Raw genomic sequence first — 23,307 nt, forward strand, 5'->3', positions numbered from 1 at the left:
CAGTGTTCATTGCACATGAAGTATAAAGTCCCTTCTTTATGAACGGCCATGATTTAGAATATGTAGTTTTAACACGTTCGTGGATAATAAATAGGCATCTATAGTGTCGTTCTATTGTTCACGAACATAACCCTTACGATTATGATATTAGACGGTACCTATGTCACGCTTATAAGGCCATAAAATACTTTGAAGTTGAAAAATACCTTCAGTTTTCGAATATAAGTAGAGATATATTAATTATATTATCGTTACTTTTGTAATATGTTGAAATAAAATCTAACACCGGCATGGGATCATAACAAGAGAAGTATAGAGTTATAGTAACATTAAAGATATAGTAATAAACATGAAAGCTAAATGATTATGGTTAACTATTTGGTTTTTGTAGCCTTTACAATAAAGAGGTGCAACTTTTAAGAATCGAGAGAAGCAAGGGTTTTACAAGTAAACGTAACTTAGGAATCTGAAAAGTTTTAGGCCGATAGCCATTTAAATATCGCATCAATAATATTAAAATAGACTTTGGAATAACAAACAAAATGGCAATAATGAATGTTCAATGAGCTTATAATCTGTGAACTGGAAAATACAAAAGCGCTACTCATTCGTAAATCCCTACATCCTAAATAAAGTACAAATTCGATTCAGTTAAAAACCTGCTCATTATAATACCATTCAATGTATAGTTTAATTTTAACACAGATCTTTTAGAGTAGCACTTTTGTATTTTGAAGCATGGACGCGTGTTCGTAAGATAAAGCAATATCTAAACCAGCCAGCATAGCTAAGGTAACAATCGCTTGCGCTACAACAACGAAACGCTTTGTGTCTTTGTCATTTCTGTTTTAGTGCGTTCGTATCCCTTTCCTACGCTATAAGGATCTCCCCAAACATATCGTCGCCGAATTGGCATCAGCCGACCAAAAATCGCTCGTTAGTGTGAACATGCGTACGGATGCGTTCAGTGACGACGACGCATAAGCGTCTTCATACTAACGAGCGATATTTGGATGGCTTAGGGTTGCAAATAGAAAAAAAACCGAGCACCATTGTCTTTTTTTCTAAATATGTTTTTTTTTTCAGATGAACAAATAAGTAATTCGATAATAACGGTTTTTCGTGAGTTGTAATGTTAAATAACAATAACGTACATTTTAATTCGATTCACATTCAGTATATAATTTTATTGGGAAATCCCGATGCGGCGTGCAGAGAGGCGGTGGTGTTGCCAACAGTAAATAGCGATAACTACCAACAACATATTTTGTAAATGTTACTTTTATAAGACCAGAAATTAAAGTTATTTAATTAAATTCGTTTAATAGTTAACATAAAGTCTAAAGAAACCGTATAAAAGAATTAACTGCTTTGCAAATCTTGAGATTTCGTACTTTAGAAAAAAAAACTGTTCACGTTTTTTTTCATGTTTTTTTTAAGCCAGAAAAAAAAACCGTTTTTCGCAACCCTAGGATGGCTAGAGCCGTTTCCGATTCGATAGGTTTGGGGAAACCCCGAGGCGCGAAACGATTGGCACGTTGGCAACCTGGGTGCGTAGCCGAATGGCACAAACGCTCACGAAACGAAACGCTCGTAGATATCTATCTCTATCGCTCTTGTGTATCAGCGCGATATAGCCAGACTAATTTCGCGGCGTTTCGTTTTCGTTTTGCGTCGCAGAAGGGCCATTTTTTTCAAAGTTGTCCACCCCACTTTTTTTTTTGAATTTGGAATTTTTTATGTGGTTTCCACTCAGAATCGTGAGCTCTTTCTATTCTAATAGGAGAAAAAAAGTGTCCCAAGGTTTTTTTCCCATTCCGTTACCATTTTTAGGGTTCCGTACCTCAAAAGGAAAAAACGGAACCCTTATAGGATCACTTTGTTGTCCGTCTGTCCGTCCGTCCGTCCGTCTGTCAAGACCCTTTTTCTCAGGAACGCGTGGAGGTATGAAGCTGAAATTTATATCAATTACTCAGGTCTACTGTCCCTTGAAGCTGTGAAAAAATCAAACTTCTAAGCCAACGCAATCAAAAGATACAGCCGTTTATGCCGCAAATTTTCGACACTTGCAAGGGAATCAAAACCTACAGGGTGCTTCCCGTGAACTCAGAATCTTGAAATTTGGTACGAAGCAACGTCTTATAGCATAGATAAAGGAAAAATTACGAAAACCATAAATTTTTAGTTACATCACATAATATATTTTTTTTTAATAATTTTAACCTTACTACCCATTTCCTCATAAACGCGTAGAGGTATTAAATTGAAATTCATACCAAATACTCAGGTCTATAATACCTTTAAGCTGTAACAAAATCAAACTTCTATGTCAACGCAATCAAAAGAAACAGCAATTTAAGCTGCATATTTTGAAACTCGCAAGTACTCGCAAGGGAATCAAAACCTAAAGGGTACTTCCAGTCGACCTAGAATCTTGAAATTTGGCATGAAGCAACGTTTTATAGCACACATAAAGGAAAAATTCCGAAAACCTTAAATTTTTAGTTACATTACAAAATATATATTTTTTAATAAATATAAACTTATTACTTTTTTCCTCATGAACGCGTAGAGCTATCAAGTTGAAATTCATATCAAATGCAGGTTTGTACGGAACCCTCGGTGCGCGAGTCCGACTCGCACTTGGCCGGTTTTTTTCATACATTTTGTATGGCGGTAACGGAATGGAAGGTTCGAAAAAATGTATGGAAATCTTGGGACATTTTTTTTCTCCTATCAGGATCGAAAGAGCTCGCGATTCTGAGTATTAATCGCGTAAAAAATACCCATGTTACAAAAAAAGTGGGGTGGACAACTTTGAAAAAAATGGCCCAGAAATGCCATTCGGCTACGGCACCTGAGCTTAAACTTTGTACCGTGGTCATCTTAGTACGTCAAATATCAGCTTTTTCAGTTAAACATGCGTATTTCGAGACAAAGATGGCCGCTGAACGCAGGCCCTGTTTGGTGCTGAGATTAGAAGTCGTAGGAACCAGACTCTCCTGTCTTACCGATGCGGAACACGTATCTGTAGACCAGGCCAGCGACTACACCGCCGGTGATGGGGCCCACCCAGTATACCTGAAAATAAAATGATAATCATCAAACCTCAATCATCAAATCTGGCCCAGCGCGCAGCGACCCTGCCTGCTACGCCGCGGTCCCGGGTTCGAATACCGGTAAGGGCATTTATTTGTGTGATGAGCACAGATATTTGTCTCTGAGTCATGGATGTTTTCTATGTATATAAGTATTTGTATATTATATACATCGTTGTCTGAGTCAACACAACACAAGCCATCTTGAGATTACCGTAGGACTCAGTCAATCTGTGTAAGAAAGTCCTATAATAATGATTTATTTATTTTATCAACTGGGGAAGTACCTCCGCCTTACAAAAGACCGCAGCCAAATAGCACTAGACTCTACTCATAGTGTTATGTTCCTGCCGGTAAGGCTGCCAGAGCTCAACGAGGGTGCGGTGTGCTGGTGAAAGAAGGACCTACGGAACTAATTTGTTCCGTCTATTGTCCTTTGAGTCGTCGGCAACCCAAACCCTCCTTAGAACTTGTAGACTCTTTTTTGCTGTGTACTTTACTCAATCGCTGAATTTATGGAGGATAAGAATGTGTAATTTGTCCCCTAAATATTAAATAATTAAGTAGATAAATGATAATAATAAGTACATAAACTATTGATGTTATTTTCACCAAAATAATATATTTGAAAAATTTGTAAATTTATCGTTTTATTACTAGTAATGTAAGATGTTTGTAAACAATGTTTTGCTACATCCTTGCCAGGGTCCATTATGTATGTATATGCCCATGTAACATATTGGAATGCAAATAAAGATCTATCTATCCAATAGACTTAACACAGCAAAAAGGAGTGTACAAGTTTCTAATGGGTTGGCAACGCGCACGTGACACTCCTTGAGTTGTAGGTACTGATGTGCCGACAGAAAGTTTCCAAAATTCTGAAATTTTCACATAGGAAAACTTCGTAACCTTCTTACTTTGTATGGACAATTGTATGGATGGAAACTTTTCATTTCATAAATTTAAACCCTTTATTTTTCGTGAAAGTTTCGTGAATTTTTCAAGTTTAAGATTTTTTGGAAAGTTTCCGCAACTTGCACATCACTAGTTGTAGGCGTCCGTAGGTGACGGTGACCGCTTTCCATCAGGCGGACCGTATGCTTGTTTGCCACCGACGTAGTATTAAAAAAACCTAGTTCTTAAGGCACTGTCTAGAATAGCGCTTAAAGGCTGACGATAGAAACAGTGTCAAGTTGCGGAAACTTTCCTAAAAAATCTTAAATTTCTTGATAAATTCACGAAACTTTCACGAAAAATAAAGGGAATTTAAATTTATGAAATGGAAAATTTTCATCCATACAATTGTCCATACAAAGTATGGAAAGTTTCCGAAGTTTTCCTATGTGAACATTTCAGAATTTTGGAAACTTTCCGCCGGCACATCACGACTGCTCTGACAAGAGCGTACGATAGAGAAGAAGATAACCCTGTTTGACTGTTATTGTTTTGATATTTGACTGTGATATTTTAATTAAGTAGTGTATATTATTAATATATTTGTATGCCAATAGGCACGACATAGTGATACTGGAAACAATTATTGAACATCTTGTAACTTACCTATGTTGAACAAATAAAAATCTTTGAATCTTTGAAGTAGAGTTTTTATGACTGGCGTCCACTAGGCTCGCCGAATCGGAACTTAATAATTCGGCTTTTACATTTACTAAGAAACTGCGTTAATTGGCGATGCGTCGAACCGAATTCACCGTTAATTATAGAAGGCGATTTTTGCGACGAGCCTAGTGGACGTGGAGTGTTAAATAAAAATAAATAAATAATAAATAAATATTGGGGACACCTTACACAGATCAACTTAGCCCCAAACTAAGCAAAGCTTGTACTATGGGTGCTAAGCGACGATATACATACTTAAATAGATAAATACATACTTATATACATAGAAAACATCCATGACTGAGGAACAAATATCTGTGCTCATCACACAAATAAATGCCCTTACCGGGATTCGAACCTGGGACCGCGGCTCAGCAGGCAGGGTCACTACCGACTGAGCCAGACCGGTCGTCGAAATGGTCGTCGTTATGGGTGGGGTAATTTTTTAGTTCATTTGCCATTTCGTTCAAACCGTTAGATGATAAGACTGGCATTGAAACTTGAGCAGTGTGTTTGAACATGAATCTCTGCCTATCCATTTTCGGAAAACAGGCGTGAACTCATGTAGGTAATTATAATATGTTGAATATGTTGTAATTTAAATACACGCGTAGGTACATGCTATTTTCAGCGTTACGTTCGTACAGTCACCGGCATAAATAAGTGATGATTTCTGTACCTTGTCACTGTAAATCGTTTGACAATTTCGTATGACATTTCAAATAAGACGTTAATGTGACAAGGTATAGAAATCATCACATATTTATGCCGGTGACTGTAGATACTTAAATGTATCTAATCTTTGAACAGAGATCATATCCCGTTTACTTCCTATCCCATTCATCCCATTTACAGTCTTATCTTCGGTATCAAACACTATTTTTTGCTTCCAAGACGCAACAATAGCACTTAAGTGCAGTAAACTGACCCTTGCCACTCATTAGTGGCATCATCATTATGTAGGGACTTTAACAGATATTTCATAGAACAAAGCTATCGATCTATATCGGTGAAAGTGAAATCTTAGCAAGTTATGCAACGGCATGGAACACTGTTTTATAGCAATAGAGACGAGGCCAAATGACCGCCTGGTTACGCACAAACATATAATTGCCTTTCCTCGTTTCAAAATGTTATTTTCAGTACAGATGGTGTTTTTTTTACGCACTAGTGCGAGAAGTGGTTTATTATATGCCAGGTCGAAACTTCGGAGGCTCATCTGTACTGAAAAACGTCGTACGATACACGTGCGAAAAGGAAATTCGTAACTCGTGTCGATTTAAAACACTCCCTTCGGTCGTGTTTTAATTTATCGCCACTCGTTTCGAACTTCCTTTTTTACGCACTTGTATCGTAATGTACTATTTTGTGATTAGGTTAACTGAAAGAGATCCCTCAAATGGATAAAGATCGCCTGTATATTATAGCCTCATTCTTTTTAATAAGTGTTTTTGTACCATAAAGAGTTACTAATATAATATTAGTACATTACGATACAAGTGCGAAAAAAGGAAGTTCGGATCGAGTAGCGATAAATTAAAACACGACCGAAGGGAGTACCGAACCGTACGGTACACGTGCGAAAAGGAAATTCATAACTCGTGTCGATTGAAAACACTCCCTTCGGTCGTGTTTTAATTTTTCGCCACTCGTTTCGAACTTCCTTTTTTTCGTACTTGTATCGTAATGTACTATTTAAGTACCTACACATGGTATTTTTTCCCGCACTAGTTCGTAAATTGGTACATTTTTTGTCAGGTCGAAACTTCGAAGGGCCATATCGTCACTACTTTTAAAAAAACTTGTATCGATCTTCGTCTGTCAATGAAAAGAAAATTGTAGTAAGTATGTATGGAATGCATTATAGACTTACTTCGTTTTAACTTTGAGAAGCAGCGTGAGATACGAGATTTTTTAAAAGTAGTGATGATATGTACTGAAACACATCGTACGATACACGTGCACGTGCCTTTAAGATGGATGTACGCTCTTTATAGTTTATAAATATGTAGTATATTATGGGTACTTACCCAATGGCTAGCCCAGTATCCCATGACGAGGGCGGGTCCGAAAGAGCGCGCCGGGTTCATGCTGGAGCCAGTGAACGGGATCTGTGTACAAAATATAAATCTATGGATTACAAGTTATCTTTACTAGGTTAGTTTGACTAAAAATAAGGATTTTATAACATAAACTAAAACAGGATTTAGATAAAATGTTCTCCAAAAATGTGTAGTCAACATTCTAAATAGTATAGGTACTTCGAATGTTGAGTCCACATTTTGGAGCCCTTGTACCATATGAGAGTAATGCTCCATTGATTTCGCGCATCGGCTCTTCTTCATATCATATCGATGGCAGATAAGCGTATAGCCTGTATCATACAATAATACTTGCTTATGGACCACTTATGGACGCTTATATCTTCAGTAAATGAAAAATAAATACTTTATCATAGTCTCCAGTAAGTACTGGACTAATTCCAATAAGGTCTAGTTTGCCATTCGGGTTGGAAGGTCAGATGGCAGTCGCTTTCGTAAAAACTAATGCCTACGCCAAATCTTGGGATTAGTTGTCAAAGAAGACCCCAGACTCCCATGGGCCGTGGCAAATGCCGGGATAACGCAAGGAGGATGATGAGTCTTAAGGATACTTACGCAGGCAGCATGGCAGGCGGTGATGCTGAGGCCGATGGCGAGAGGAGCGGATCCCTTGACGTCATTACGGCGGTTGTCGCACACTCCGTTGACCACCAGCACAAGCACGAATGTGATGAGAGACTCGATGAGAACCGCCTGTGTAACAGACGACAAGTAGTTAAAAAACCTCCTCCTTTAAAAAAAGAACCAAAAAAAGAAGAAAAAAAAAATGAAGTCGGTCAAAAAGTGCAAAAGTAGAACGTATGAATGAATGTTTTGAATGAATGAATGAAAGAACTATGGAGGGACCTAGTCTTCAACAAAAAGACTGTCCAATCCTCAGCATCGAGGGACGTGAAAGTGGGTCATCTGTGGAAAATTTCATTTAATTAAATCGTGTATCGAGTACGTCTATGTTCGTCGCAATTGGGTCATCTTGGAGTAAGCCTACATGTTACGAGGGGAGGTTCAAATGATCGCGGAATGAAGTATTTGCAAATTAAATAAAACAACATAAGTATTTTTCCTTTTCTATATAATTACCTTCGAGCTTAATACATTTATCAGATCGACTAATTAATTTATGTAAACCGTCAAAAAAATATTTTTTATCTTTGCCCTCAAAATGAGCCGAAATTGCCTCCTTCACTTCTTCATCGTCACAAAATTTTTTTCCTCGCAGTTCTTTTTTTAAATTTGGGAACAAATAATAATCGCTGGGGGCTAGATCCGGGCTGTAGGGTGGGTGGACCAGCGATTCGAAGCCGCACCTGTTAAGAGCAGCAGTCGCAACATGGCTCTTGTGAACCGGTGCATTGTCGTGCAATAGCAACACACCCTTGGACAGTTTTCCCGCCTTTTTTCTTTGATGGCTGCACGTAGTCTTTCCAATAGCATTGCATAGTATGCCCCAGTTATGGTAACACCCTTGTCCTTGTAGTCGATCATAAGAATTCCTTGTGAATCCCAAAAAATGGTAGCCATCAACTTTCCGGCCGATTCTGATACCCTGAACTTCTTCGGAGGTGGTGCACCCTTCTTATGCCACTGCATCGACTCTTGTTTTGACTCAGGTTCAAAATGATGAACCCAAGTCTCATCTCCAGTCACAATTCGTTCCAATATGTGGGTAGGATTGTCACCGCACAACTTCAAAAATTGCTTCGATGCCTCAACTCGTTGTTGCATCTGCTGCGGTTTGAGCATTCTTGGTACCCACCTAGCACTCACTTTTGTCATGCCAAGATGGTCATGCAGGATCCTCAAAATTGTTGTATCTGATACACCAACTAATGCAGCTAATTGTTTCTTTTTGAGTCGAGCGTCTTCTACTACGAGTTTTTCAACTTTTTGAATGATTTCCGACGATGTGGCTTCAATTGGCCGTCCTGGGCGAGGGTCGTCTTCAATTGACTCTCGGCCATGTTTGAAGAGGCCATGCCATTTGTAAATCATGGTTTTAGCAGGGCACTGATCCCCGTAGACGTCTTTCATTTCAACCATTATAAGTTGCGGATGTTTTCCTTGCTTCGTTAGAAATTTTATCACGGCACGATATTCAATTTGCTCCATAGTCGCGAGTTTATTCCGAAATAATTTGTTTGAAAGGGGAAATCTTTAAAACAAATGACAGTTTGGAATTGACATTTATATATTTTTTTTCTTAAAGAGTTCCCATACCAAACGAGCAAAGAGGTTTTGTATTTTTTTACCTCCTTGTACTTCATTCCGCGAATATATGTACCTCCCCTCGTATATACAATGCCTACAAGTCATGTTTTTATGGTTTTTATTTTTAAGATTTTTATTTGCTAAATGTAGTGATTGACATAGTAGGACAGTAGGTAACATTAAATGCTTGCATTTTACTTAAAGAAGCATGCAAATTATTCTTATTAGCTAGGGATTCTTAACTAAGTATGTACAGCATGTAAATGTTATATAACAATACACCATGAATTTTCATTATATGTACTTATACCTAATACTAGATTTTTATACAGATGTACTGATTTTATGAACGAAAACACACACAAAGAAGTAAAAAAACCAAAAGTTATGTATAATAGTTATTTGTTATACTAGGGGGCAAAGTTGTATTTTAACACAGCGAAAGATTCTAGTTGAAACGAGCGAAGCGAGTGGTTCGAGAATAGAATACATTTTTTTTAACACACGCATTTGCCCCGAGTGTAACACAAAACTTTTCCCCTCACTATAGCGAGGAAACTACAACGCAAAAAATGCGTTCATCACTGCTTCCAGTAGTTCCACAAGTGGTAAATCATCTTCATTACTAGATTCACCTACTTTTATCAATTTTAAAGCAGTTAATTTGACTATATTCAAGGTCAAATTACTTTACCCACTAGTGGATAAAATGCGTTTTTACCCGCTGGTATTAAAGGATAAAACACATGTTTCCGAGCTAGTGAGGGGAAAAAGTACTTACCTGTCCGTCGGTGATGTTCTTGCCGGGCAGGGTCATGCCGAATCCACCATCCTTCACTTCAACGTCAGGGATGGCCAACTGTTGAAGAAAAAGAAAAGTTAAAATTTCATATCAATTGCAAGCTTTAGTTTTGTATAACCAATAAAAACGTCAATAGTAACGGGTTATAACTAGATTTATAGAAAGTAAATTACACACACGCTAGCAAATATATGGGTTGGTTCGTGGAATGGATTATGTGCTTTTAAAGTAGATCAGATATGAGTCATCATAACCCTATGGCTATGTTGACAACCCTCTAGAATTACCTACTCTAGAACTCTTAATATAGCTAAGCGAGCCAACTATATGCGCACATAACCTTATCGAACCATTGCCCCGTTTCACACTTTTCTATAAACTTAGGACGGATTCCTTTTCTATTTAAATTCTAAAACCCATTACTATTAAAATACGCAGCGGTAGGTCTCATCGTGTGTGTGAACTTCACATAACCACACGCGGGAAAGCCGTGCAGTCTCGAACCGCATAAGGTCACTCGCGAATATTGATTGCTAATTGATCGATCGCTCGTGTGGCGCCGAAGGTGAGCCGGGTTGAAGATTTGCAGCTACAGTTGTAAGGGAGCTTTGTACTTTACTTATTTACACACTACATATTAGGTACAGCGGGTCAAATCTCGACTGGAAGCAAATATAACTGGTCCATTTTATCCATGTTTTTTTTTAATGAAATAGGCAGCAAACGAGCAGACGAGCCGCCTGAACGGGGAGCAGTCATTGCCGCTAATTGACATAAGCAACATCAGGGGAGTCACTTATGCGTTGCCGACCTTTGATAACCCGAAATACTTGCTTCTTTAAGGACCCCATGTCATAGCGCAAGGCAAACACCTCAGAAGGTAGCTCATTCCACAACTTGCAAGTTCTGGGCAAAAACGAGCGAGGGGCCCGTTTGTTCTTGGTTTGCCACGTGTCCAGAAAGTGAGGATGAACTTTGTTTCCTTGGCTGGAGCCGGTGATAAAAGCGCGACGGTGTTTGTTTGCGATGTTTTACAATGTTTGGATTATTAAAAAGAGTGTTCACCGGTGTTCGGTGGATACATGTAGATTGTAGAACTCAACATCATAGTGTAATAATGGAAAAATGGATTAGTTACAATTGCCCCACCAGTCGAGATTTGCCCCGCTGTTTTTCGAAGCGAACAACAGTCACGTCACAGTTACGGGTAATTGAAATTTTCTCAAAAAAAAATGCAGGGATATCTGACTGTGCATAGCCCATTTGTCTGTTGGCTAAGATGCTCTGTGCCCACTGCTCACAGTTCACACAATGGGAGAATCTTCTAATGGACTATCATTGCTGAAGAAACGATTATAGCCCATTAAAATCAATTAACCATTAAAAAAATGCAATCAAATCGTAAAACTAACACCTTTTCCTTCTAATCTGCATAGTAATGATTTCTCGAAACTGTCAAGTGTGTGTTCTCATTCTCAGCGAGATCACTTAATAACGCCTTTGAGCTGTCACCGGCAACTCGGACGCATCTCGAAGGCCGCAGTTCCTTTATACCTTTAGTAGTACCTTTAATACCAGTGTCAGGGCGAACTACACCTGGAAAGGGAATCGGTTAATGGTGAAGGTGGGAGTGTGTGGGTAGGTAGCAGTGGCGGCTGGTGAAAATTTCTGCTAGGCAACACCAAAGTAAACAGAAATAGTTATTTGTTATACAAGGGGGCAAAGTTGTATTTTAACGCCGAGTGTGGAATTTAAAAACGAGCAAGTGAAAGGATTCTATAGTTGAACCACGAGCGAAGCGAGAAGTAAAATACATTTGCACCCGAGTGTAACACAAAACTTTTCCCCTCACTATGGCGAGGAAACTACAACGCAAAAAATGCGTTTATCACTGCTTCCAGTAGATTCACCTACTTTTACCAATTTTAAAGCAGTTAATTTGACTTTATTCGAGGTCAGATTACTTTACCCACTAGTGGATAAAATGCGTTTTTACCCGCTGGTATTAAAGGACAAAACACGTGTTTCCGAGCTAGTGAGGGGAAAACAAACTTAACATTAGGTACTTTACTAGTAATCAATATTAGGCAAGCCGGTGGGAATCGGCTTGTATGGACCAGCCGCTGCTGGTAGGTAGTAACCTAGCCTAGTGGCTAAAGCATTTTCACATTCAGAACTGTGCATAGAGGAATAAATAAGGGAAGAGTTGTTACTCAATACATCAGTAAATGCAAGTTATTTGTACTGACATCTAGCTTCATCCACGCGCCAATCACGCGTCAACTAGCGGAAATTATCAGTACTGCTATTTGTCAATAGATGTCGCGCCGTCAAAAAGTCTAATGCTCAACAATTTTTATGTAATATTATAATAGTATTAATCCAGTAGGTACTCTATTTTCAATTGCTTCTGCTTGTGTAATATAAGTTGTAAACTGTTTTAATTTTACACTTTTGGCAGACGCAACACTGTTGGCACCAAGTGTCGATAATTTACGCTATTTGACGCGTGATTGACGCTAGATGTCACTACAAATAATTTGCATTTACTGATGTATGGAATTACCACTCTTCCCTTACTTATTCCTCTATGGAACTATGGGAACAATTCAAGATTTGTATCAATATAATTCTTGATATATTGTAATGTAAAAAATTCGGAAAAAACCATGGAAGCACATTATCCGCCTTCAAACTTGGTCAATGGCGTCTTAGGGTGAAGTCCCATAATATCAGCATCGAGCAATTCGAGCAGAATTTTTAATCGCCTTTAATATTTTTGTGTATATAACTCGCTTGCGTACGAATGCTTTCAGCTTTCCGATGCGTATGCGTCTTCAACTTCATACTAACGTGCGGTTTCTCATACATGAAATGCAGCTCAATGCTGATAGATGTGACCTCACCTTTAGTCTTACTAAGATATCGGCACTACTTTGAAAAAAACTTGTATCTTCTTCTGTAAATGAAGAGAAAAATGTATGGAATGCATATAGACTCACTACATTTTGTCTTTGAGGAGCAGTGTGAGATACGAGATTTTTTCAAAGTAGTGACGATATCATTATTGTAGTGGAGAAATTGGGACCGGTTCTGTCATTAGTGTAGATCTATAACAACAGCGGACCGAGGTCGGCATAAAAATTATCAAAAATTCACAGAAAAAGTTGAGCTTTGAGTGGGATTCTTACCCTGATGAAGGCAGCACCAGCGACGGCGCCCAGGCACTGCACCACTATGTAGAACAGGGCCTTGATGATCTTGACCTCGCCGGCCGCGAGCAGCCCCAAGGTCACGGCGGGGTTGATGTGCCCACCGGACACGTGTCCGATCGTCTGTCAACAAAAGAAAACGTGGATAAGCACCTTTATTTTTGGAGGAAAAAAGGGCTAAGGGTTAAACCTCGAAGACTGTTTGAAAGAAGAATTTAGGAGACTGAAAAAGTACCTAATTATACCGAATCTATAATTATTAGGAAATAGAATAGAATAGAAAATATTTATTTGGCATATAGATACATAATAAAAACAACAAGTTTAATATGAAAACTGTACACCAAATAGTGCCACTTACCGTGTCTAATAGACGACGTCTTATAACTAAACGAACTTTCTGTTCACAGCAAATGTACTAAAGTCAGGTGGGTTCAGACTTAAGGTTGGCGTCGTCCACTAAGCTCGCTGAATCGAATCTCAGTAATTTTCCATCTACATTTACTATGAAACTGCGTCCATTGGCGACGAGGCAAGAGACAGTGTTACAGTAAATGACAGTGTGCCAAAAAGTCCTTTTATCCCATGTTACCTTATAAATCATAAAAACAAAACACATGACTTTCGCAGGCAAGTACACAAAAATCATTTTCGCGCAGAATCATATTACTGTGCATAATTTTTCACAAATAAATTCTAAAAAGCGCAATGGTCATTAAGACATTACAAGTACTGTATGAAATATATCAAATAGTAAATACAGTTGTGGTACAAAGTCGTGCAAATGCAATATCCGTTAACCCTAACATTTTGACATTTCTATCATAACATGCTAATCATGCAATGTTGATAATTCACTGTGGATTTAGGTATGTACCTATAGTTAATAAAGATTCTTGTTTCAGAATTTATTCAATTGATTTTACCATAGATTAAATATAAGAAGATCATACCATCCCATACATTAAAATGCGACCGCCTAAGAACGCGCATATATACTACACCACACATAGATAGCGCCACAAAAAATGCCGTGTTGCCATCGATTATTTGTAGATTGGCGTTAAGTGTCACTTTCGAGCCATAAATCTATGTCAAAAGTGACACTTAACGCCATCTACAAGTATAATCGAAAGCTACAAGACATTCTTTTTGTGGCGCCATCTATGTGTGGTGTAGTGTATGCGCGTTCTTAGGCGGTTAATGTATGGGATGGTATGATCTTCTTATATTTAATCTATGATTTTACTTAAAGTGCGTGCGCTCGTTAAGTAGTAAAAAGCTCTATTACTTGATGCCGATTAAATGGCCTATTTCTCGAAGCAACAAGTTACAATTTACAAGTGGTTGTCAATGTCTAATATGACAAGTTGGAAAGAGACAGCTTTCAGTTTTGAGAAATGGGCCCCAGGTAAAGTCGGCGTCAATGAGCGCCGGTAGAAGTGATATTTCTTCAACTAAAAATTTTCGATACTGATGGCGTGCCACTGTACGCTTGTTCGCCGTCAATAGTAAGAAGGGGCGCGCGTAAGGAGAAAGGATTGGGAACCCCTGTACCTGTACTATGTTAAACCCACGACCACTCTCATGAAAGGTTAAACACCAGCTATCTGAACGAGAAGAAAACACCTAAACACGTTAACGTTTAGCGCATACTGAGCGACTTTTACTAAGGGATCGATCCTGAAATCCCAACTTACGTTTTTGTCATGCGAAGCTGATTTTTAAACCCCCGACGCAAAAACGACCGGATGTTATAAGTTTGACGTGTCTGTCTGTCTGTCTCTGTGTGTGTGTCTGTCGGTGGCATCGTAGCTCCCGAACGGATGAACCGATTTAGATTTCGTTTTTTTTGTTTGAAAGCTGAGCCCACTAGGGAATGTTCTTAGCCATGTTTCATGAAAATCGGTCCATTATGTCGGGGGTTTTTTCAAAATTTTCATAACTAATTCATACTAATATTATAAATGGGAAAGTGTGTGTGTCTGTTTGTTTGTCCGTCTCTCACGGCAAAACGGAGCGACGAATTGACGTGATTTTTTAGGTGGAGATAGTTGAAGGGATGGAGAGTGACATAGGCTACTTTAGTCTCTCTCTAACGCGAGCGAAGCCGCGGAAAAAAACTAGTAAATAATAAATAAATAAAACAATTTTATTTCGGATAAAAAATCTATAGATAGCTGTTAGTAACGTATACATAAACGGGTTTTCAATTTAATGATTGCTCTTCGTTCGAATACATAATATACATGCAGAACACCTCTGCAACATATCCAGTACGTTCTAGACCAGCGGTTCTCAAACTTATTTTCCCATGGAACCCTTTTAGAAAGCAAAATATCTGACGGAACCCTTAAATTAAAAAAAAAAATGTCATCTTTATTTGAATAAATAATCCTATTAGTAAAATCGAATTATTAGATTCTAATGTGAGGTAATACCTGAAACTGTTTTTTTTTAACAAATGGTGAATATTTTAGTTTTATGAAAGAGAGTTGAAGTTGCATATCAGGTAACCAAAATTCACACGGAGCCCCCAAAGAGGCTTTGCGGAGCCCTAGGGATCCGCGGAGCACACTTTGAGTATGGCTGTTTTAGACCTTCGATTGAGCAGTAAAGTTCGTTGGATTCTCTCACAGCACCTAACGTGCTATTTATGGGTCACTGAAGATATTATCAACTTACACGATGTTAGGCTTTATAAATATCAATCTCTTCTAGGCATAATTGTAATTGTACATTAGCAGCCATAATGTTAATTGATCTTTGGTGGGGCTTATGTTTGCAATATAAACGATTATCAACTAGTAGAGAATATTGGTACCTAGGTATTTATTTTCTAATTATATACATATATATAAGTACTAGCTTTGCCCACGGCTTCGCTAGCATTACCTCTAGAAAGAGACAAAAAGAAGCTTTGTCACTCTCCATCCCTTCAACTATCTCCACTAAAAAAATCACGTCAATTCGTCGCTCCGTTTTGCCGTGAAAGGCGGACAAACAAATATATAGATATACACTTTCCCATTTATAGTATGGATAGGTACTTATTAGTATTCAGCGGATGAACTTATACCTATATTGAATAAGTTTAACCGCTTATAATGAGTTAACCGTTGTATGTTTGAATATCGCGAAATTCGATCACAGAGGCAGACGCGTGATTCTTCAAATGCCAGATTAGGTAGTCCATTATGGGGAGACCTTTATAGATGAAACTTGTAATAATTAAGGCAATTAAAAAGAGTTATTAGTAATAGTGTGTTAATAGTAGTAGTGTCAGGGGTAGTGAACCATTTTTGTGTAAATTTTTGTCATTTTATTTTGACATTTCAAATCGCAGATAAACAACAAGTCTTCCGATGTTCTCTCGCATCCATTTTCTAGACGGTACTTACCAATTGCACGTAATACCTGTGTCTGGGTACCGGCGCGAATCAGACATTACAAAATGTTAAAAACCACAAGCACTCGTAATGTCAGCCGAGATTGAACCCCCGGCGATTAACCCCGTGACCTGCCGTCAAAATCACTGTCAACATCCTACCACACCAGCCATATCACCGTTAGAAAACGCATCTAGAAATAAACCTTGTTTTCCTACGATAGGAATGAAGTTAGAGTTCGTTTTGAACATACATACGGTGGATATATATTGAAATGACAGTCTCTCCATGCCGTTCAAATGTAACGGAAAAGTCGACTGCTTGTGTGATGGTTTATCAGGCTAAAAATGGCGTGACTGACTGACAGACATAAATCGGAGAAGACAATAAACTAAATCACCGACCACACGAGTAATATGATTCACATACAAAACCAAGTGTATCTTGCTTATTATGTAAGAAAGTACGATAACCCCAAAGTGTCCAGTAAATGAACTTGACAGTTTTCTTGACAATCTTTAAAACATTAGTAACAGTGATTATAGATGTAGTGCGAAAAGGGCTTCCTTCGTATTTTTCCGGAAACGTTCGTATTTGTCATGCTAGTTCAGTCAATGTTAGTACATCTTGTACTGAGACTGACTGAAATAGCATGCCACGTTCGTACGTTTCCGTAACAAAACGAAGGATTGAACAATGGGTTGTGTTCTGAAGAACTGTTTGACATGATGCCAACGACCACTTTTCATTATCGCACCGCTCGCCATCGACACACCGTGTGGTTCCAGAGGAATTTCCTCCCACGAACGCTCCGGCTGTGGAATGAGCTCCCTGCCGAGGTATTCCTGATGAACTACAGTATGGGGTTCTTCAAAAAAGGAGTGGACAAGTTTCTAATGGGTCGGCAACGCGCATGTGACACCACCCTGAGTTGCAGGCGTCCATAGGTTACGGTGACCGCTTTCCATCAGGCGGGCCGTATACCTGTTTTCCACCGACGTGGTATAAAAAAAGGCAAATATTTTCGCAGTAAATCTGTAGTGTACGTATACAGCAACAGCACTTTAAAAACATCGCTGACGTTTATGCGTTGTTCTATAAAACTATAATGACCTACGCTTCGCTTCTAGGCCGCCGCAATTCCATTTTTGGTAATATCCAATCCGAATTTGTAAAATTGCACGTGTGCTATATAAAGTTCCCACGCTACTGTTACATTATAATATAAACCGATTTTATGGGTCACCAGCGATTAACAGTACCGCGGCCGTGGCATTGACAACATTTGGAGTATAAATTAGCAATTAATATTAAATGTTGGTTTTATAATAGTTATGAATCAGAGCGGTGGGCCTTGGCGGAACGGCGGGGGTCACCGCATGACCCGCGGCGAAAACTGGAAATAAGTAACGCGCGTTAAGTACGATACACACTACATAATTTATTAAAGATAAACATCCGCAGGAAGCTGGTAGAATACGTAGATTTTTCTAGGATTTCTTAACATTCAATTGAAAAATTACGTTCAACAACGAATTACATCGAAGGAAAAAAAACAATAAAATTGTCTACAAAAGAAGGAATCTAGTTGAACAGCACAAAATGTTCGTGCTAGAAGGTATATTGCCATGCATCAACTTTCTACTAAGGTGGCTTAGTTAAAGTAAGTAGCTATAGTAAAAATAACTTCGGTAAGGTTCATATTTAACACATATAAATACAAAATTAATATCATATCGCGTAGCTATAGCTGTTTTTATTCATGTAAATAAATATGTTCAACATTATTGATATTAAAATCTGCAATCCGCCGAGTGTAACTCAGGCATAAAAGTGACATGACAGCATCGCGTACGTATCGATAATGCCGGTGCCATTAACGTTATATCCCTCATAAATATACTTCATAACGGTTACCTCAGCTCACATCACTAATTTAAGGGCCGTTTCCTGGTGGTTACTGGTTACTGGTTACTCGTTATTTATGTCTGATACGCGGAAGAGGGAAATCTATTAGATGGCATTAAAATATAATGTATTCAATAAGTGTTTACCTTAGGGAAGATTATTTATTTAAATTATTAGGTATAAAAGTTGGGAAAATAATGAGCCCTTCAGGGAAAGGGCTTTTAAATAAAACCTAATATTTATGAGCACATGAAACTGCTCATTTTCAGTGTCACTCTTGGCAATGTCACAAACTTTATGTCTGTAATGTTAAGCGTAACAAAGTAAACAAGGTTGTGAACCCCTGGATTAAAAACCCTATATTAAACATACGAGATATAGGTACGCGCTTACAAAAAATATGTCAGGTAAACACATTACTATTTATGTTTCAAATACAGCAACCTAGAAATCTAACTTGTTGCATTCAATCATAAATAAAATGGAACCCTTTCACGTTATAATTAAGTTAAATTCTTATACGATACCTACACTAAAAATTTCGCGTTCTAATCTAACAAGGACAATATTTCCGATAAAAAATAAAAGCAGTGTTAAATGCACTTATGTACAGTCGACAGCACAGTTGTGAATGCACACAAAGTTCCAAAAATATACATACACATTACACACCTTAATGTACATCAGGCAATAAAGTTCTGTATACTTATTTTTGGCACTTTGTCTGTATTGACAACTGTGTTGTTGACTGTACCAGTAAAACATTATTAAGTCCATAAACTAGGTTACTACTGACGCAGTGAACGGGCACATATCACCTATGTAGGTACTAAAGTACCAAGCTGTATTTCGTAATGGCGAAATTGTACCGGATAATAATGATTTTATATCCGTTACTTGAGACATAACTTATAGCTGATTAGATCAAGTCACAGCCACACATTTTACCGTAGAATGCAGTATCTAATTTTATTCACGGACACAAAAAGGAAAATTATACAGCCAAGAATACATACATGCCACAAAATGGTCTCATCTCAGCATATTGCTGGCGATTTACTGCGCTGATCTTCCGATGAGACCATCTTATACATATTAGAAATAGGTTACCTACGATATTATTTATCAACATTGTTCATCATTCACACACTATGTCACAGTTTCGTTTTCTTTCAACCCCTTATTTGCCAAGAGTGGCACTGAAGCTTTAGTAGTTTCATGTGTTCTGCCTACCCCTTTATGGGATACAGGCGTGATTGTATGTGTGTGTGTGTGTGTGTGTGTTCATCATTAGGATAAGGGCCATTTTTTTCAACGTTGTCCACCCCACTTTTTTTGTAAAATGCGTATTTTTTACGCGATTAATACTCAGAATCGAGAGACCTTTTCGATCCTGATAGGAGAAAAAAAATGTCCTAAGAATTCCATACATTTTTCAACCCTCCAATCCGTTACCGCCATACAAAATGTATGAAAAAATGGTAACGGAATGAAAAAAAACCTTGGGACACTTTTTTCTCCTATTAGGATCTCGCGATTCTGAGTGGAGACCACATAAAAAATTCCAAATAAAAATATAATAAATGAGAGTGACAGCTAGAGATGATCAGTTGATCACATAGACTATGATGATTTGTACAGAACAAAGCACCGCAACCTTCGGTTCCTAATGAGAGTTCGAGAACTAAACCGCTGTCGACCCTGATCGATGATTAGTAGACCCAGGATCGTTAAACACATGAAGCTTATTTTATTCGTTAAAATGTCCCCGTACTTTCTTTCTAAATTCTCACCCCCTTATTCATAAACGTACTCTAAAGTTATCAAGCCGATAAAGTTCGTTTGTCCTTTTCTATCACACCAATAGGTCGGAAAGGGATAAACGAACTTTATCGGCTTGATAACTTTAGAGTACGTTTATGAATAAGGGGGTCAGTGTATGGTACTTCCTAATTCCTTCAAAAAGGGCGCACTTTACATAGTGAAGGACTGACTATGAATTAAACAACCAGTCACAAACAACGCTAATTTATTGTAAAAAATGCCAATTCTATATACATTCTCGATAATCATTTCGATAGCGCGATGTAGAAATTGTAACAGTTGGTACAGCGACATCTCTCGTGACATATATTAAACTCATTAGTATGACACTAGCTCTACGGAATAGGCTAGTATATTTTATGGAGTACACGAAATAAAGCACCACATAATTAGAAGAAAAATATGGACAGTAATAGTCATTTATAACTTAATTTATATTTAATAAGTCAAAGAGAAAGATATAAAGTAAATGAATTGACCGTGACGTCACTCCTCAGTATTTCATAGTAAGTCCATATTATCAAATCGTTTTGACAGTTCATAAAAAGAAGCTGATTTGACTATTAGGAAACTAGCCTATTACAGTTCCGAACACTCAGCAGCCATACTTATGTGGTCCATCGAACCTCTTTCTTTATTTTCTGCGAATTCATATAAGCAAACACATTATGTAACTCCGTATAGACGGATGGCGCTAATATTAATATTTGTCATTTTAACACATATCAGGAGCCGATTTTTGAGTCTCACTGTCACTAAAATACCGGTTGAAAATTGCCTATTATTTTTAGTGACAATTTTCTGAATTCGAATGCCGTGAGATTCAAAAATCGACCCCCAGGCTAAGAATTTGGGCCAAATTGTCAAAAATGAGGTTCAAAAGTTTTAAGCCGAGAGATGGCAGTCTTGAGTCTGTGCACTGTGATTACACATTTTACTTTGACAGTAACTCTCTATAATACTCGATCCTCTTCGTAAGTATGTTTAAGAGTACAGTTAATGTATTCAACTCAGATGCGTGCCAAAGTGCCAAAAATTTTATACCTTAACCCTACAAATTTTTGGTCGTTACAGGCGTGTTTAGATATTTTTGAGTACCCCGAGCGCTCTCATACTAATGGCGACTGCGCATGTCCCCCTGTGACAGCACACACGGCCGCCGCGGCATTTCTCGACACACCTCGAGCTGGCCGACGAACCGCGGGTATAATTCACGTAATACTAATGGCTCAGTCGCGATCAAGGGCGCCTACAATCCCTAACGCAACCACTTAAGGCATGAGCGGTAGCGGCAGAGTATAGGCATAGATTAATATAAGAAGATCAACCATCCCATACATTAAAATGCGACCGCCTAAGAACGCGCATACACTGCACCACACATAAATGGTGCCACAAAAATGCCTTGTTGCCATCGATCAAGTATACTAATCGAAAGCTACAAGAATTTTTTTCGGAACTCGAGTCTTTAAATCGGTCCGGCAAGCCGTCGCGATTTAACTTACTCTCGTTAGTAATATTCAACTTCCTCCGCACTTGTTGCATTCAAATGAAAATAAAGTATTTTATTGTCAAACATGTGTTTTACAATTTTATTATAGAGCATTGGGTTGCAACTTGCCGGTCGTTTAGATACTCATAAGTGCGTTTTCAAATTATCTAAACCGATATCGGATGTAGGAAGGAAGTCAAAGGCAAATCAAAGATGGTGCCTGAAATGTTGCTGTTGCTGTCGTTTGAGTCTGAAAATAAGTGAGGTGTCTGCAAATGTACAGGATATCGGATCGGTCCTACATCCGATATCGAATCGGATGATGTGAAAACGCGCTAATAGTCGTATTATTTATTTATTTTTTTCTTCCCGTTTTTGATACGCTGGTGGCGTAGCGGTAAGAGTGTGCGACTTACAATCCGGAGGTCGCGGGTTCGAACCCCGGCTCGTACCAATGAGTTTTTCGAAACTTTTTTTTTATGGGATAGGAGGCAAACGAGCAGACAGGTCGCCTGATGGTAAGCGATCACCGCCGCCCATGGACACCCAAAACACCAGAGGTGTTGGAGGTGCGTTGCCGGCCTTAAGATGGGTGACGCTCTTTTCTTGAAGATTTGAAGTTATGTCCGAAATATCATTTGATATTTGCCAGTCGCTTTTCGGTGAAGGAAAACATCGCGAGGAAACTGGACTAGTTCCAGTAAACCGGGTTGGAAGGTCTAGCCGAATTCGCTCACGAAACGCTCACGAAACGAAGCGCTAGTTATCTATCTCTATCGCGCTTGCGTATTGGCGCGACAGAGCCAGCGGCGTATCGCTTTCGTTTGGCGTCGGAGAAATGCCATTCGGCTACGGGGCCAGATGGCAGTCGCTTTTGTAATAACTAGTGTCTACGCCAAATCTTGAGATTAGTTGTCAAAAGCGGACCCCAGGTTCCCATGAGCCGTGGCAAATGCCGGGATAACGCAAGGAGGATGATGAGTCGTAATTTTTCTACCCGCCAGTCTCTCGTGACACGCGGCCAGCGCAACCGTATCACACATGGAAATACCTTCTCCACCGGACGTATCAATCCGATTCATGTACTATTTCATTCACGAACCTACTCTGCCGGTTATCCGAACCATGTTTACAGCCTTTAATGAGATGACCATTTATTTTTAATGTTACAAGATCTTTAATTAGTTTTATTGATGTTTACGATAGTTACGTTACTTATGGATGACTATTTATCACGATATTTCAATGTAAGATGTACGATTTCCTTTAGCAAGACGTATATGTGTAATTTTAAACAGTAATAATAATTAAGTAGTAAAATTATGTGAATGAATTTGTTCCATGATGGGTAGGTATAGAAAAATGTATGTAAAACCAAATTATATTTACACACATCCAAACTAAAATTATAAATGTGTGTGTCTGTTTGTTTGTCCGTCTTTCACGGCAAAACGGAGCGACGAATTTACGAATTTTTTAAAGTGGTGATAGTTGAAGGGGTGGAGAGTGACATAGACTACTTTTTGTCTCTTTCTAACCCCCCACTTTCCTAAAATAGGGGGTGGAAGTTTGTATGGAGCATTGCGCAATTTTCGAATTTAACGTGGGCGAAGCCGCGGGAAAAAACTAGTACTAAATAAAACCCATATGAT

General features: G+C 38.5%; 1 protein-coding gene across 5 annotated transcripts in view; it reads right to left on the bottom strand.

Annotated features, from left to right (window-relative positions):
- Positions 1–2,816: 2,816 nt before the first annotated feature.
- LOC125240805 (aquaporin AQPAe.a) overlaps positions 2,817–23,307 on the bottom strand; it is a 147,202-nt gene continuing 126,711 nt past the window's right edge. For all 5 annotated transcript variants that reach the window (XM_048148917.1, XM_048148913.1, XM_048148912.1 and 2 more), the window contains 5 exons: positions 13,022–13,165; positions 9,810–9,887; positions 7,376–7,513; positions 6,749–6,829; positions 2,817–3,081 (listed from right to left, as the gene is read on the bottom strand). In XM_048148917.1, coding sequence (XP_048004874.1) covers positions 2,977–3,081; positions 6,749–6,829; positions 7,376–7,513; positions 9,810–9,887; positions 13,022–13,165 — 546 coding nt within the window. In that variant the 3' untranslated portion in view covers positions 2,817–2,976. The remainder of the gene's footprint in view (positions 3,082–6,748; positions 6,830–7,375; positions 7,514–9,809; positions 9,888–13,021; positions 13,166–23,307) is intronic.

The sequence above is a fragment of the Leguminivora glycinivorella genome, chromosome Z, assembly GCF_023078275.1.
Source record: "Leguminivora glycinivorella isolate SPB_JAAS2020 chromosome Z, LegGlyc_1.1, whole genome shotgun sequence".
In the NCBI taxonomy this organism is placed as follows: Eukaryota; Metazoa; Arthropoda; class Insecta; order Lepidoptera; family Tortricidae; genus Leguminivora; species Leguminivora glycinivorella.